At 47.5% G+C, this 14,086-nt stretch overlaps 1 protein-coding gene across 1 annotated transcript; it reads left to right on the top strand.

The window, feature by feature from the left end:
• The first annotated feature begins 884 nt into the window (after window positions 1-884).
• NUP54 (nucleoporin 54) lies at window positions 885-13,087 on the top strand. Its single transcript, XM_058838669.1, has 12 exons — window positions 885-1,065; window positions 4,847-4,930; window positions 5,036-5,185; window positions 5,830-6,059; window positions 8,106-8,293; window positions 8,741-8,937; window positions 9,718-9,772; window positions 10,312-10,405; window positions 10,887-10,994; window positions 11,350-11,469; window positions 11,814-11,924; window positions 12,268-13,087. The coding sequence occupies exons 1-12, from the start codon at window positions 1,014-1,016 to the stop codon at window positions 12,394-12,396; spliced, it is 1,518 nt and encodes a 505-aa protein (XP_058694652.1). The 5' UTR covers window positions 885-1,013; the 3' UTR covers window positions 12,397-13,087.
• The last annotated feature ends 999 nt before the right edge of the window (window positions 13,088-14,086 follow it).

Genomic DNA, 14,086 nt, shown 5'->3' with positions numbered 1-14,086 from the left:
ATTGTCTTCTAAAGTGGGGCATTGGGGTTGGCATTGCTTGGGCTTGGTTTGGGGAGGCTTTTCCCCAGCTGCTGCTTTGGTTTCTTCCCTGTGAGGGTGGGGAGGCCCCTGAACGATTCCCCAGAGAAGCTGTGGCTGCTCCTGGATCCCTGGAACTGTCCAAGGCCCGGCTGGACAGGGCTTGGAGCAGCCTGGGACAATGGAAGGTGTCCCTGGGATGTCCTGGGATGGAGCAAGATGTGCCTTAAGGTGCCTTCCCAACCAAACCCTCCTGGGATTCCGTGCTAGCACTGTCGCCCTTTCTCCCTGTTCCCCCCAGATGTTGTTTTCCGGGCAGCTTTCTGGGAACAGCCCTGGGAGAACGCTGCGGGGCCTGGCTTTGCTCTGCTTTCCCCAGCCAGCACCGTGGGACACTGAGGGGAGAGGTGCCACAGGAATGCGGCCAGAGAGGGACAGGTCCCCGGGCTGCTGCACCCTCATGGGAGGCGGCTCTTCCTCGTGGATGTGGGCTGTCTGGCAAGAAGCTGTGTTGTGTCCCTCGCTGGGACACCCAGAGGGACGGGGGCACTGCGATCCCAGCTCTGGGGAATCCAGGGAATGCCCCCCGAGCGGCCGCTGGAAGAGGACACCCCCTGCTGGGGTGAGCGCCCAGCGACCTGGAGCGGAGACTGTTTTCCTTCGCTCGAGCCTTTATAATCGCTGTTTGGCGCCAAGCAGGACATTTTTCCCTGTCGACACTCGGGGAAGAGCAGTTTGGCTTTATTCTCCTTTATTGCCCTGCGTCTCACGGGACATGAACCCTTCCCCGCTCCGCCCCCGCCGCAGCCCGCAGTGGTACAGCCCGCCGGCGCGCGCCAATTGCGTCACCGCGTGTCGCCGCCGCCACCCGGAAGCGCTTTGGCGGCGGCGGAAAAGCGGCGCGTGCGGCCGGTTTTGTTTGCGGCTGGCCTCGCCGCCGGCGCTCGTACGCGCCTCCGGCGGGGGCCTCCGCTCGCCGTCCCGCGATCGGCCCCATGGCCTTCAACTTCAGCGCCACGGCAGGAGCCGGGGCCGCCAACCCGACCGGTGAGCGCGGAGGGGTGGGCCGGGGGGAATCGAGCAGCGGGCAGCGCGTGCACATCTCCCCCCCCGGCCTTCTCCTGGCCAATGAGAGTCGCGGCGGCCGGCAGCGCGTGCCCCCCCGCCAATGAGAACAGCCGCCGCCTCAGAGGGCCGCGCGTGCCCCCCGGCCAATGGGGTCGCGGCCCCCTCAGGGACCCGCGCGTGCCCCCCGGCCAGTGAGAACCGCGGCCCCCTCAGGGACCCGCGCGTGCCCCCCCGCCAATGAGAACCGCGGCGGCCCGCAGCGCGTGCCCCTCCGCCAATGGGGGTCGCGCTCCCCTCAGGGACCCGCGCGTGCCCCCCCGCCAATGAGAACGGCGGCGGCGGCCCGCGCGTGCCCTTCGGCCAATGGGAGCGGCGGTGGCCGGCAGCGCGTGCCCTCCGGCCAATGGGAGCCGCGGCCGCCTCAGAGGTGCTGTCCCGCGCCCCGCCCGGCCCCCGGCGGGCCCGGGAGATGCTCTTGAGGCGCTCGGGATGAGGTGGTACAGGTCCCTCGCATCAGTATTTTGCTTGCATTAAAGTCGTCGCATTTTGGACGAGATGCCCTTGGAAGTTCACTTTTGAGCAAGGTAAAAGACGGGGGTTAACTTATAAGGGAAGTCCTTTTCCCTTCTTCTTTTTCACTGCCAGTCATGGTGAGGCATAAGAAGAGCTTTCCTTACCCTCATTTAGTAAAATGATTAATTGTTGGCTCCTAGAAAGTCCTTTGGACAGGACTCGTCTTTACTGTCGTTAACCTGAATTTTACTGTCTCTTCCTCTCTGGGACTTTGACACACACTTTTTCTGGCCCCATCTGAAAGTAAAAAAATCACCTTGTGCTGCCTGTACACAAGTTGCAAGGTTTATCACACTCACAGACCAATATCAAAGGGAAGTCTGGAATCACACCTCAGGACTTCCCATTGTCTGTCCAGCGTGAACCTGTTTCGACTGCATCCCAGGGGTGCTGGACACATCAGTAAATCCACCAAGGCTGAGGTGGGAAGATTTTGGCAATAGAACTTGGATGAGTCCGCCCTGGAGTAGCTGAGGCTTGTGTGGTGCCTCAGCTGCTGGAGCTGAGTTTGGTGGTTATTCTCCTGTCATTTATCTGAGTGTATTATTTGTATGAAAATTATTTACTCTTGCCTTCCTGATAGCTTATGAATTAATTTTGCTATTATCTGTTACACTTAACACAGATGCAGCTGTATCGAGCAGTCTTAGGCTGTTAAAAATTACTCTTAATGTGAATATTGAATCACAGAGATGGTTTCATGTACGGCTTTGAAATAAGGTGGGGAAATGCTGCTGCTTCATGCGCAGTATAATTGAAAAATAACATCCTTACAGCAGCAGTGTGTGGCGCTTTTAACTGTCCTCCTTGTGTCCAATAAATAATGTTTAATGCCAGTTAATACCTTTTACTCTTGTTTCTAACTGTGCCTGTCTTACCTGTGGGGATGGAAAAATGCTTCAGCTTGTCTTTCCTGGGACCTGCCTTTCACTCAGAACTAATGTTGCCTTGCTCTTTTTCTGCTTCCCGCTCGTCAGGATTTGGTGGGCTTGAAACTGCAAACTCCACTGCCAGTGGGTTTAATTTTGGGGGTTTCGGATTAACTGCTAATCCCGCGGTGAATTTTAATATTGGGAATTTCGGTGTTTCCACTACCTCAACTCCACCATTCAATTTTGGTAACAGTCTGGCAAGCGCAGGTAGATAATGCATAAGTACGTGTTCTGTGGTAAATGTTACCAGCAGGGGTCCAAGAATTACATCCCTCACTGGGAATCTGTGTCCACTACTAATCCTCATATCCGGTGAAGACTGACCATAAAAGCTCTGGAAATGGAACGGGTTGGAGAGCCATAGGCTTGGAGGGGTTTTGCCTGTTAAATTCTCAAGGAATAGCTTTTGAGGAAAAGTATCCCTGTAGCCAAAAGTCTCTGAAATGGGAATGAATCCAGGTGATCCCGAGCAATCCCAGAGCCGGTCCCTACACCACATTTCCTGACATGAGATTCTTGGACTACTGCAGTCATGTTTTCATCTTCCCCCGTGTCTCCTCATTGGCCTTGCACTGGCTGTCATGAATGCACCACACCTCAGTAGTTTCTGTGGAGAAACAAATTGTATACGACCGGCACCAAGTCAGAGCCCAGCTGTGCCCTGTTCCCAAAAGCCGCTGTGCATCCCAAAGCCGCCCTGCATCCCAAAACAGCCCTGCATCCCAAAACAGCCCTGCCCCAGCTCTCCGGAGGCACCCGTGCTCCAGGGAGGCCCTGCACGGGATGGGTGCACTGGGTGGTGGCTGAGGAAGCCCTTCGTGGTCCCGTGGAGATCCATCAGATCAGCTGATGTCATTTCACCTTAAATATTTCCCATTCCCTATAAAAACACTGGGCTGGATGGATTTCTAATGGTTTTGTTGGTGTGGAAATAGCCCGGGGTGTCCCGTTGCTGCTGCTCGTATAGGAATTCCATCCATCCCACAGTGTCATCGCTCTCTGTGTTAGCTCCTCTCATCTGTTCTGTGCACTCCAGGGGTCTCATTGGGGTTTATTTGCTGTGAACACTCTTGGGCTGGATTTCTTTGGCTTCAATTGAGCTGCTCCAGAAGACACCATGGATAGTCCGTTTGATATTTAATTTGATGCTTTGATGTTTAATTTGTACTCTCAGGTGCCTTTTCAAGAAAGGATGACTAAATTTGCCATGAGTACAAAGGTGCCTAAAAACGGTGTCATCTGCTGGTGCTCCTGCCAGGGTGTCCCGCTCATTGGCAGGACTGAAACATGGGTTTTATGAGGAGCAATTTCTTGTGCCCACTCACATTAAGATGTTTGCTGAATGGAAGTAAAATGCAATTGCACATCAGCTTTGATTTATACTTTTCATTTTGTTTGTGGACAGGAGGACTGTGAGTGTAATAGATCTAAAGAACCGTTTGTTGTTTTTTTTTGCTATTGACATTTGAGTTAAGAGAGGCAGCATCTTTGTGACAAATCCTTTGTAGCAGAGTGTCTCTTCTCATTTGAACACGTGTAAGAGCAGCGTGAGACACAGACCTTGGTTTCCCAGGCAGGTCCACAGGCTGCACCGTGGGCCAGCGCTGTTGGCACCACTGGGGCTCAGGTGTTCACTTAGCTCCCCTCCTGCTGGCCAGTGACTGCTTGTCCTGAAAATCTGTGGAAGGCTGATTGCTTTTGCATCCATTTTCCTGTACTAGTAGTGGTTGAACCTCCAAATGAAATGTAACGGGGAGGATCACTGGGAAACAAGGCTTTAAAAAAAAAGGAGCCTGCAGAATTTTTTCTGTGTGTACCTGGCCTGAGGCTTTGATGTGTTTCCCGAGGTTGGGAGTGTTTGTAAATTTCACAAAACATCAGGCTGCTTGTTAAACACTTAGCAGTGACATTGGCCAGAAGTATTCCTGAGAAGAATTCTAAGAAATAGTACTGTTAGTTGTGTCTGTCACTAGGGAAAGCACATCCCTCTGGTAAAGGAACAAGGTGTCAGCTGACCGCTGCCTTTTTGTTTGCTTTCTTGACGCACCATACAAGTTCTGGCTTTGTGGTCCGTGTTTTCTCCCCCATTTCCTTGGGCCATGACCTCGATCCCCATGCTCGGTGTGATCTACATGCTTGTGCCACGTGCCATCCGTCTGTCAGCACCTGTTCCCATAACACTCGCTCGGTTGTCACGTTGTGCCCGGCTCCGGGGGGCCGTGTGCCGCTGCCTGACCGCAGTCTGTGTTTGGCAGGTGCCTTCGGAGGCTTTGGCACGACCACCACCACCGCAGCACCGGCGTTCAGCTTCTCTGCACCCACCAACACCGGCACCAGCGGTAAGGGACTGAAGGACCGACTGCCTTTAGAGCAAATCCAGGAGTGCTTTGGGTTACGTGGCTGCTGTGCTCTTTTTCTCAGTCATCCTTTACTTGTTTCCCCAGGGCTCTTTGGTGCTACCCAGAACAAAGGCTTTGGATTTGGTACCAGTTTTGGCACAGGAACTGGAACCGGCTTGGGTAGTGGGTTGGGAACCGGGCTGGGCTTCGGAGGCTTTGGAACCCAGCAGCAGCAGCAGCAGCAGCAACAGACCAGTGAGTATGGCCTTTGCATTTACCCATCCCTTAGCAGTGAAAGCACAAGACTGCCGCCTGCTGTTCCTCGGGTAGTGGGACAGAAGTGACTTGTAACAGGAGGCTGCTGCACTTAAAACTCTTCAACTGGAGCACAAGCAAGTCCCTGAGCTTCACCCTTGAGCTTCCAGCAGTATTTACCCCTTTGGTCTAACACTGGTAGAAATTGTAGTTAGAGAATTGATGTTGCAGTGACAGCATTAGAAGAAAGGGGAGGAAAAAGGCATTGAGGTTAATTTAAAGGGGAGTTGGATAATAAGCAGCTTCAGGCTCAGAGTCCACTGAATTTGTAACAGCCAGCCTGCCTCTCAGATTTAGATATTGAGGGTGCCAGGTGGTGACATGGATCGATACAGGTGTCTCTTAAAAAAAAAATAAAAAAATTTCTTCTAATGTAGCATTCAGGAACTTCTGTTGTAGATGAGGAGCGGCTGTAAAAAGACATTTAAGAAACATGATCTGATTTTAATTAATTTATTCATTGGGTGTTTCTATATTGCTTCTGAGAATATGACAGGAAGTGATGCCAGTGATGGGCAGGTGGTAGGTGATAGCACGGTCATGGCTGGTCAAGCAGTTCCTTTGTTTCTCTTCATCCCACCCAGCGTTAGGCAGCGGGTTGTTCAACCAGCCTGCCCAGACACCCGCTCAGTCCAACCAGCTCATCAACACAGCCAGCGCCCTCTCGGCCCCGACGCTGCTGGGAGATGAGAGGGACGCCATTCTGGCCAAATGGAACCAGCTGCAGGCCTTCTGGGGCACGGGCAAAGGGTACTTCAACAACAACATCGCGCCGGTGGAGTTCACGCAGGAAAACCCCTTCTGCAGGTTTAAGGTACGGCGTTGTTCAGCTGCCCACAGAGGGTGCTCATGCCCTTACTCTGCCGAGTCTCCCGGGTGTTAAAGCAGATTGTAGCGCTGGTGAGAGCCTTCTGGAACAGTGTTTGTCCAGCTGTTCTGCACAGTTCTGAGGCATACTCCTTAAAAGGTTTGAAGATGCTGGAGGTCTGGGTGGTGTGGAGGGGCTAGATAATGAGCCCAGGTGTGGATCACGAAGGTAACATTTTCATGTGATAGTGTTCAGGTTAGTGTGAGGGTGTACTTGGAACAGATCTATGGAAATTAGTTTGAATGTGTATCTGTGTGTGTTCAAATAAGCCAGAAACAATTAAAAATAACTTTCTTGTCTGAAAGAAACTGTGAACATTTGGAACAAGAACTTCAGAGTCTTTCTTCGTTGCTTTGTCTACATTAAAATAACCCGTTATGAGCCTGGCCTGTGCCATGTTTAAAACCCACCAGCCTTCAGCCTTCTTGTGCTTTTATCCTTGCCAGTGTTCATGCTGACCCCATTCCCTGTATGGAGCTGTCAGCAGTTCCAGATCTCGCTTCTCATGTCAACAGAGAATTTGTGGCTCTCCATCCTCCGCAAATCCCGCACCTGCTGACTGTCTTGCTAAGCCTCAGGCTTGTAAGGGGATTTGGGGCAGGCGTGGTGATACTCTCCTTCCCTGAGCTGATCCTTTGGAGTGCGAGCTTTGTGACCTGAATGTAGGTTAATACTTCATTAAGTCTCGTGTTGATTGTGCACATTACGAGACTTCTGTAAAACTTGTGCAGTGACTGTGCCTGCCTAACAAACGTTTGGTTTTGTTGCATCACCTTGCTCAGTGTTACCCTGAACATTTTGTTGGTAATGCATTTGAAAGCTTATTTTCTTGTAAGTTGTTGTCTGAAATTGCTGTCATGTTTTCTGAGCTTTGAAAAATTGCTCAGTGTAAGTTGTGTGATGCAAAACCAGTTATTTTAGAGTTTCATTTAGTAAAAAGAAGAGTTTTCAGGTTAGACAGTGCCAGATACTAGGTGTGCTCTTGTCCTTGCGACTGGAGTATTTCTAATGCCATGAACTCACGTGCCTTAAGTGAAATACTGACAAGTTCCATCTGTGCCACCAGTGGAAGATGCCTGCAAAGAGTAGGGGAGAAGGTGGCACAGGGATAGGAGCAAGGTGTCATAAGCTAGTTCAGTTATTGCCTCTGGAAACATCCAGCATCAGATAAGAAAGAAGCATTACATGAAGGGTCCCACAGGAATCCACTTGTACACAATTCCAGCTCTAGGGCACATGAGAAGCGTGCAGCTCCAGACCAAGAAACACACACTACTAAGGTACCTGTTACAGACCGCTGTTTGAAAGCACAGTGAAGTAAAAAATATCTGTTCTAGTTTGAAAATACTGTGTTGTGTAAAGAGATTGTGGAAGAGTTATATGTTTTAAACAGAAACTCTTCCTGTCATGCACTTAAAATTCTTCCTTAGCTATTACTGCTGTGCTCCATGACAGGATGGCTGGTTCCTCAAGGCTCACCATGGCAGGGGATTACCCTCTGCTGACAAAACCGGCCTCCTGGGCACGTCCTCAGCTCACTTCTCTTGAGCTGAGCTGAAAGGTGCAGGTCACCCACGCACCTGCAGTGTCAGGGCCTCACAAAGCCCCTGCTGTCCACCCTGTCACCAGTGCTTGTAATAAAGTCTGATCCCCTGGTTCCATTTGCAATTTGTAAAAAGGGTCAGTTTGTAAAATGTTCCTGATTGCTGTCAGCTCTGCTGTGTTGGCAACTCCCCTGATAGGAAAAGCATACTTAGGAACTTTCTGTAAAAATCCAGACTCTTTCAAAAGCTGCTCTACTGATGGCTGTGTGAGAGAATGATTTAAAAGGGGATTGATTTTATGTTTCTGCAGCTCTGAATACACTGTGAGTTAAATTTTGAACCAGTTGCTCTAAAAAATGGAGGGATTTAGTCCCTCTCCTTCATGCCACAAGGATATGCTTTTGTTAATTAACTATCATACCTTCATTTTTCATTTGTTCCTTGGCAGGCTGTGGGTTACAGTTTAATGCCCAACAACAAAGATGAAGATGGCCTCGTGGTCTTGGTGTTTAACAGAAAAGAAGCAGATATTCGAAGCCAGCAGCAGCAGCTCGTAGAATCACTACACAAAATTTTGGGAGGAAACCAGACCCTCGCTGTCAATGTTGAAGGTGTTAGAACAATGCCAGATGACCAGTACGTGAACTCCCCACAGGGTTGCTCATTTCTATTGCATGTTAGAAAGGGTTGGTGCCCAGGTCTACTGTCTCCCTCTCCCCGTGATTTTACATCTGTTCATCCCCAGTTTGATTTGTATCTCTTATTCCTTCTTATAGCTATTCTTACAGTGTTAAGTCCAGTACCTTTCCAGAGATTTAAGGTTATTCTTAATGAGTATCACCATAGAATATGGCTGTTAAAATTGGAGAGAGCGGACAATGTAATGCTATTTACAGCTTTTCTCTCTTTCTCTCCCTTGCTGTGTTAAACCCTGCAGCTACTGGTACTTTGCATCTCACTTAGCTGAAGGAAGTTAAAAGTCAGCTGTGAGAAGTGATAGCTTGGATTTCAGGTGGTTCTGTACTGTGTTAGCTCCTGGTGTTGCCAGCCTTTTGCTGACGTTCCGCACTTTGCCTCGCTCAGGACAGAAGTGATCATTTACGTTGTGGAGCGCTCGCCCAACGGCACCTCGAGGAGAGTTCCAGCAACGACCCTCTACGCCCACTTTGAGCAAGCCAACATCAAATCTTCCCTGCAGCAGCTGGGGGTCAGCCTGTCCATGGCCAGGACAGAGCTGTCCCCAGCACAAGTCAAGCAGCTCCTGCAGAACCCTCCTGCTGGTGCGTGGGCTGGGCCTTTTGGGCTCTCTGGGAAAAAAACAGCTGTCAGCCTGCTGGAAAACACCTGTGAAAAGAATAAGAAAAAGTTAAAGATCAGAATAATCATTTCCTGCACGCACTTGCTAGTTTTCAGATGGGTCTCTTAGCTTGCCTGTGTGACCACAGACAGTGCACATATAGCTTTGCTTTAGAGTAGTTAAGGGCTGTTCGTGTAATTTGATTAGATGACTTACTTTTGTGTCTGTAGCTTTTATATAAGTCTATGTTTAGGATATGAAAGGTTATGAAATCTGGATTGGAAAAGGAACCAGGCCTAGTCTTGCAGAAAAGTCAGAGCTAGCTCCTACTGGGATTATTTTGCCAACTGATTTGGTACTTTGATCACTTAAATTACTGATCTTTTAAATATTTGTTTGTTTCACACAATAAGCAACTTGAAAGGACAGATGATCCAAGTGCAGCACATAGTGGGAGCAGTAGGACTTTCTCCCTTTAAAATATGGATTGTCCAATGGGAGCACCTATGGGTTATTCCTTTCCCCTGCTTTCAAACCTGCAGGAGCACTTGACAGCCTCTGGGTCAGAATTTACTGCCACTGCTCAGGATCAGGACTTTTAAAGAACTACCCTAGTTTAATTTACCTTAATTTGTGTAACAGGCATTTGGGTTAGCATAGTTCATAGGGTTTGTGTATTTCACAGTATCTTTTCCTGGTTAGCAGCTGTAACATCTTTCTATTCAGATATCTATGCTAAAAATCCCATTTTTTTTTCTTTTAGGTGTTGATCCTATTATATGGGAACAAGCCAAAGTTGATAATCCTGATCCTGATAAGTAAGTTCAATAGTCTGTCCAAGTATTGAAGTATTGCAACAAGGCTTGGAAAGGGGAGAAAGAGATAATTATTGCATAGTACCCTTCAGATAACTTGCACCAAAGTTACTCAAGTACAACTTGGCCAAGTGCTGATCCCCTTGAAAGCAGTGAAGATTACTGGAAGTGCCTGTCTTAATCCCTTTACCCATTAGGCGCTTAGGAGCTGTCAGGATAAAGAGTCTTACTCGGTTTCCTTGGAGGTGTGGTGTCCTCCATTACATGGATTAGTTATTGTGACTTATTTTTTGCAACCCTTACGGTTTTTTCTCTTTATGGCTGAAGGTGATGCCGTCAGTGGTTACAGATAAATAGGGCTGGCTTCTTTATGAAAAAGGAACAGAGGACTCTAGAGCTTAGCAAAAAAAGCTATGGTTATGTATTAATTTATAAAAGACCAGCATAAACTGTAACTTTATAGTGACAGACTTCATAATTATTAGTCCTTACCATGTGTTCAGTATAAAAACATGTTGTAAGAAGTATTTGTGTTCTCACAGGCTTATTCCCGTGCCAATGGTGGGTTTCAAGGAACTGCTGAGAAGATTGAAGGTCCAGGATCAGATGACCAAACAGCATCAAACTCGATTAGATGTAAGGTTGACCTTACCATCTTGATCATGACTTGTTGTTGACAAAGGACACGCTATGAAATGCACCTCCCCCTGTGTGTTCAAAACTGCAACAGGAACCATGCTCTTAATATATTCCTTAAATAGACCTTTTGCCCAAAAACTGAGCAGTGTGGTTTAGCTTCCGTCTGTTTCAGGTTCAAGCTTACTGTTTTGTTACAGACTAATTCACACCAGCTCCATTAAGTTGTATTGGCATGGACTTCCAAATTTGGGCAACCAATTTTCCAATGCCTTCTGAAAATCCCGGTTGCATATGAAAGTAAACACAAACCAGAACAGCAGAGGTAGAAGAAAGCAGCAGAGGTAAAAGCATCTGGGTCAAGGACACCAAGTTGCTGGGCAGTGTAGTGTCACGAAACTCCAAGTTTTAAATCAAGCCTAACGTGTTCTGTTATCAAAAACCTTCTCTGACATCCAGTTGACTCCTATCTCCTCTGCAGATAATATCAGAAGATATCAGTGAGCTGCAGAAAAACCAAACGACAACTATGGCAAAAATTGCACAGTACAAAAGGAAATTGATGGCGCTTTCACACAGAACATTGCAGGTAACAGGGGTAATCTCAGTAACTCCTTTGACACAGTCTAGTGCCACAAGCAGTCTCACAGGGAAGGAGAACCTGTTGTCTTGTGCAGGCCAATGCTGAAAATTATTCTGACTTCAGCTAGCAAGTGTTCATTTAAGTACCAGGCAGAGCTGTCAGGGAAAGCTTCAGATCTGCAGTACTTGGGAACCTTCTCTCGCACTTAGCACAGGGATGTCCTGAGGTCTTAGAGCAGCAGACTAAAGAAACAAATCCAGTGAGAAGCAGGCAGAAGGAAGGGCAAAGAGATGTAAATGGGCTGGTGGGGAGAGGGATGGGCCAAGTGTTCTCTAATGAACGTCAAAGGTTTCTTTTGCAGGTGCTAATAAAGCAGGAGATCCAAAGGAAAAGCGGTTATGCCATTCAAGCAGATGAGGAGCAGCTTCGTGTGCAGTTGGATACAATTCAGTGTGAACTTAACGCACCCACACAGTTCAAGGTGAGAGGCTGACAGAGTTTGGCTAACAGCTCTGGGGGTTCCTCACTAAAAACACATCAGTTTTCCAGACCATGTGTGTATATTGGTTGTGGAAGGCTTTCAGTCTGGCAGTGTGAGTAAGTTGTAGCATCGTGCTCTTTACCGAATAGCCAAGAGGTATTTCAGCAGTTTTGAGTTCTTGGAAATAATTGGATTCGATTACCCTTTGCATGTCACCCAGAACATCTAAAAATCGAGTGAGCAGCAATGCTTCCAGCCCTAGAGACTCAAGGGATGGGAGGTGCTGCAGCTCTGCCAGCTGTAAATGAGTTGTGTTTGATTTAAGGCTGCTTCTCTCTTGCCAGGGCAGACTGAATGAGCTCATGTCCCAGATCAGGATGCAGAACCACTTTGGAACAGTGCGGGCAGAGGAGCGCTATTACATAGATGCAGACCTCTTAAGGGAAATCAAGCAAGTAAGTGTCACTGGGTAGAATCCTGGCCTACTCTTTGAACTTGATCATTTAAGCCAGACACTGGATCTAGAGTGTCACCTTGCCTTGCTTGATGAAGTCATCCTTTTAATTGGTCTCAGCACCAGGGCACCAAGCTATTGTACAAAACCACTCTGTGGAGATAGGCTCTTAGTACAGAAAATGTTGTTACTCTTTCCTCAAAGAAATGATGCCAGGCTTATCAATGTGCCAATGCCACCAGTCATGACATTTTTGAGAAATATTACAAATATTTCTCACTGTTGAGAAGTATTAAGTCACTGAAGCTGAACAATACTCACACTGGTTTCTGAACTATCTGCAGCACCTGAAGCAGCAGCAAGAAGGGCTGGGTCACCTAATCAGCATCATCAAGGATGACTTAGAGGACATCAAGCTAATAGAACACGGGCTGAACGAGAGCATTCCCATCCGAGGGGGAGTCTTCAGTTGACTGGTGGAGGTTTACACAGAACACGGTAGTCGAGTTCATGGCTCACCTTCCAAGGCTAAAACTGTTGAGGTAAAATAAAACATGCATCTTGTAGGAGCAAAATGGTATTTTGTCTGTTACTTTTAGAATTAGCAAAGCCTCTTCCAAGCTTTTCAAATTGACCTTTGGAAGGTTTATATTTTATAAAGCTGTATATGCTTTACCAAAAAAAGGAAAACTGAATCTGTTCAGATACCATTTACTATAAAACTATATGTACTATTGTACATTTTTCCTTTTTTTTGTTCTTTTTTACAACAGCATTGTCCTAAAAATGCAGTGCTGAGGGGATTGTTTCACTAATGATTCGGTCTGTGGAAAGCTTAGCCCGCTTCCGTGTTTCTGTCACAACAATCAAGTAGCACCATTGTGTAAACAGCTAATTTAAATCCTGACAGAGATGTTTGTTGCTGTAACTATGTTGTTCTCTGCAATACCAGTCGATTACTGGGGCAAGCTGCAGAAAGTTCACGTTTCCAGTTTCTGTCCTTCCTTTGGACTGTAAGGATCTGAAGGTTATGTTTTGATCACTTAACATGTGTGAATTATACAAAGTTTTGCTGCCCATTTAAGTAACAGAATGTCTGGATGTTGTCTTCTGCCTTTTTTTAAATTGCCCAAGGGTAATAAATTCAATCTGACTTTGTAATAAGTGGTGTGTGGTGTTGGCTCTCGGTGACATCAGCAAAGCAGTGACCCTGCTCACAACTCCAGGTAAGAGAACTTCACTCTGCTCCAGGCACTGCAGGTAACAGGCTGTCAAACCCAGTGCCACAGCCCTTGGCAGCCTCAGTCCCCCAGCCAAAATGGAAATTAGATCTCACCTGGTAGCAAGCGCTGCAAAGCAGCTACCTACTCACTCCATGCCGTGGAGAGAGACCTTCTTTTCTCCTCACTACAAAAGTCACCAAAAAAAAACTGAAACAAATAACCAGTGCTCCCTGCAGTACGAGTTTGTATGGCAGAAACAAACATGGAAGAGGCAAAACAATTCTTTTCTTTAGCTATCAAAATGAATTCCATTCATTCAATTTGAAGGACAGAAAAGTAGAAACACAGCTGCAATGTACTGGGACCTGTATTGTGCACTTTGAGTGTGTTTGTGGAAGCATGTTTCCATTACAATTGGAAAAGCATATGTAGAACTCTAGTTAAGGGGGAACAGGATTAGTTTCCTTTTGGAAGCATAGCTCCAGTTAGTAAGCTGTCTGCACTGGGCAACGAGCTCGGTAAGAAATTCAGTGAGACTGGAATTCTCTCTTGGGGGCCAGGCTAGCAATCTTAAGTCTTCTGCCTGCTGGACTGTGATGCTTCTATTTGAGAAACACTTTGTTTCTTGTTTTGCCAACTCTTCACACTACTCCACTTCACAAGCTGCAGTCTTTTATGCAGTCTGGATATGCTTTGAAAGTAACTTGAATGTGCATCATAGGCTCCCTAGCAGGGTGCTACTTGATCTATTGCCCTGGGCTTTGAAAATGAAATCTGCCTCAGCAGATGTCTGATTTTCTAGTCCCCCTGCTAGAGACAGTGTTGCACATTTGAGGTATTTTTCCCAAGATCCTGCTCTACTGCACATACTTAGTAGCTCCAAACTTCCAGAACAAGCTTACCACCGCACAGGAACACGAGCAGGGAAGTAGGTATCATG

The sequence above is a fragment of the Poecile atricapillus genome, chromosome 4 (assembly GCF_030490865.1).
Source record: "Poecile atricapillus isolate bPoeAtr1 chromosome 4, bPoeAtr1.hap1, whole genome shotgun sequence".
Classification (NCBI taxonomy): Eukaryota; Metazoa; Chordata; class Aves; order Passeriformes; family Paridae; genus Poecile; species Poecile atricapillus.
This window is presented reverse-complemented; position numbering and strand designations above follow the sequence as displayed.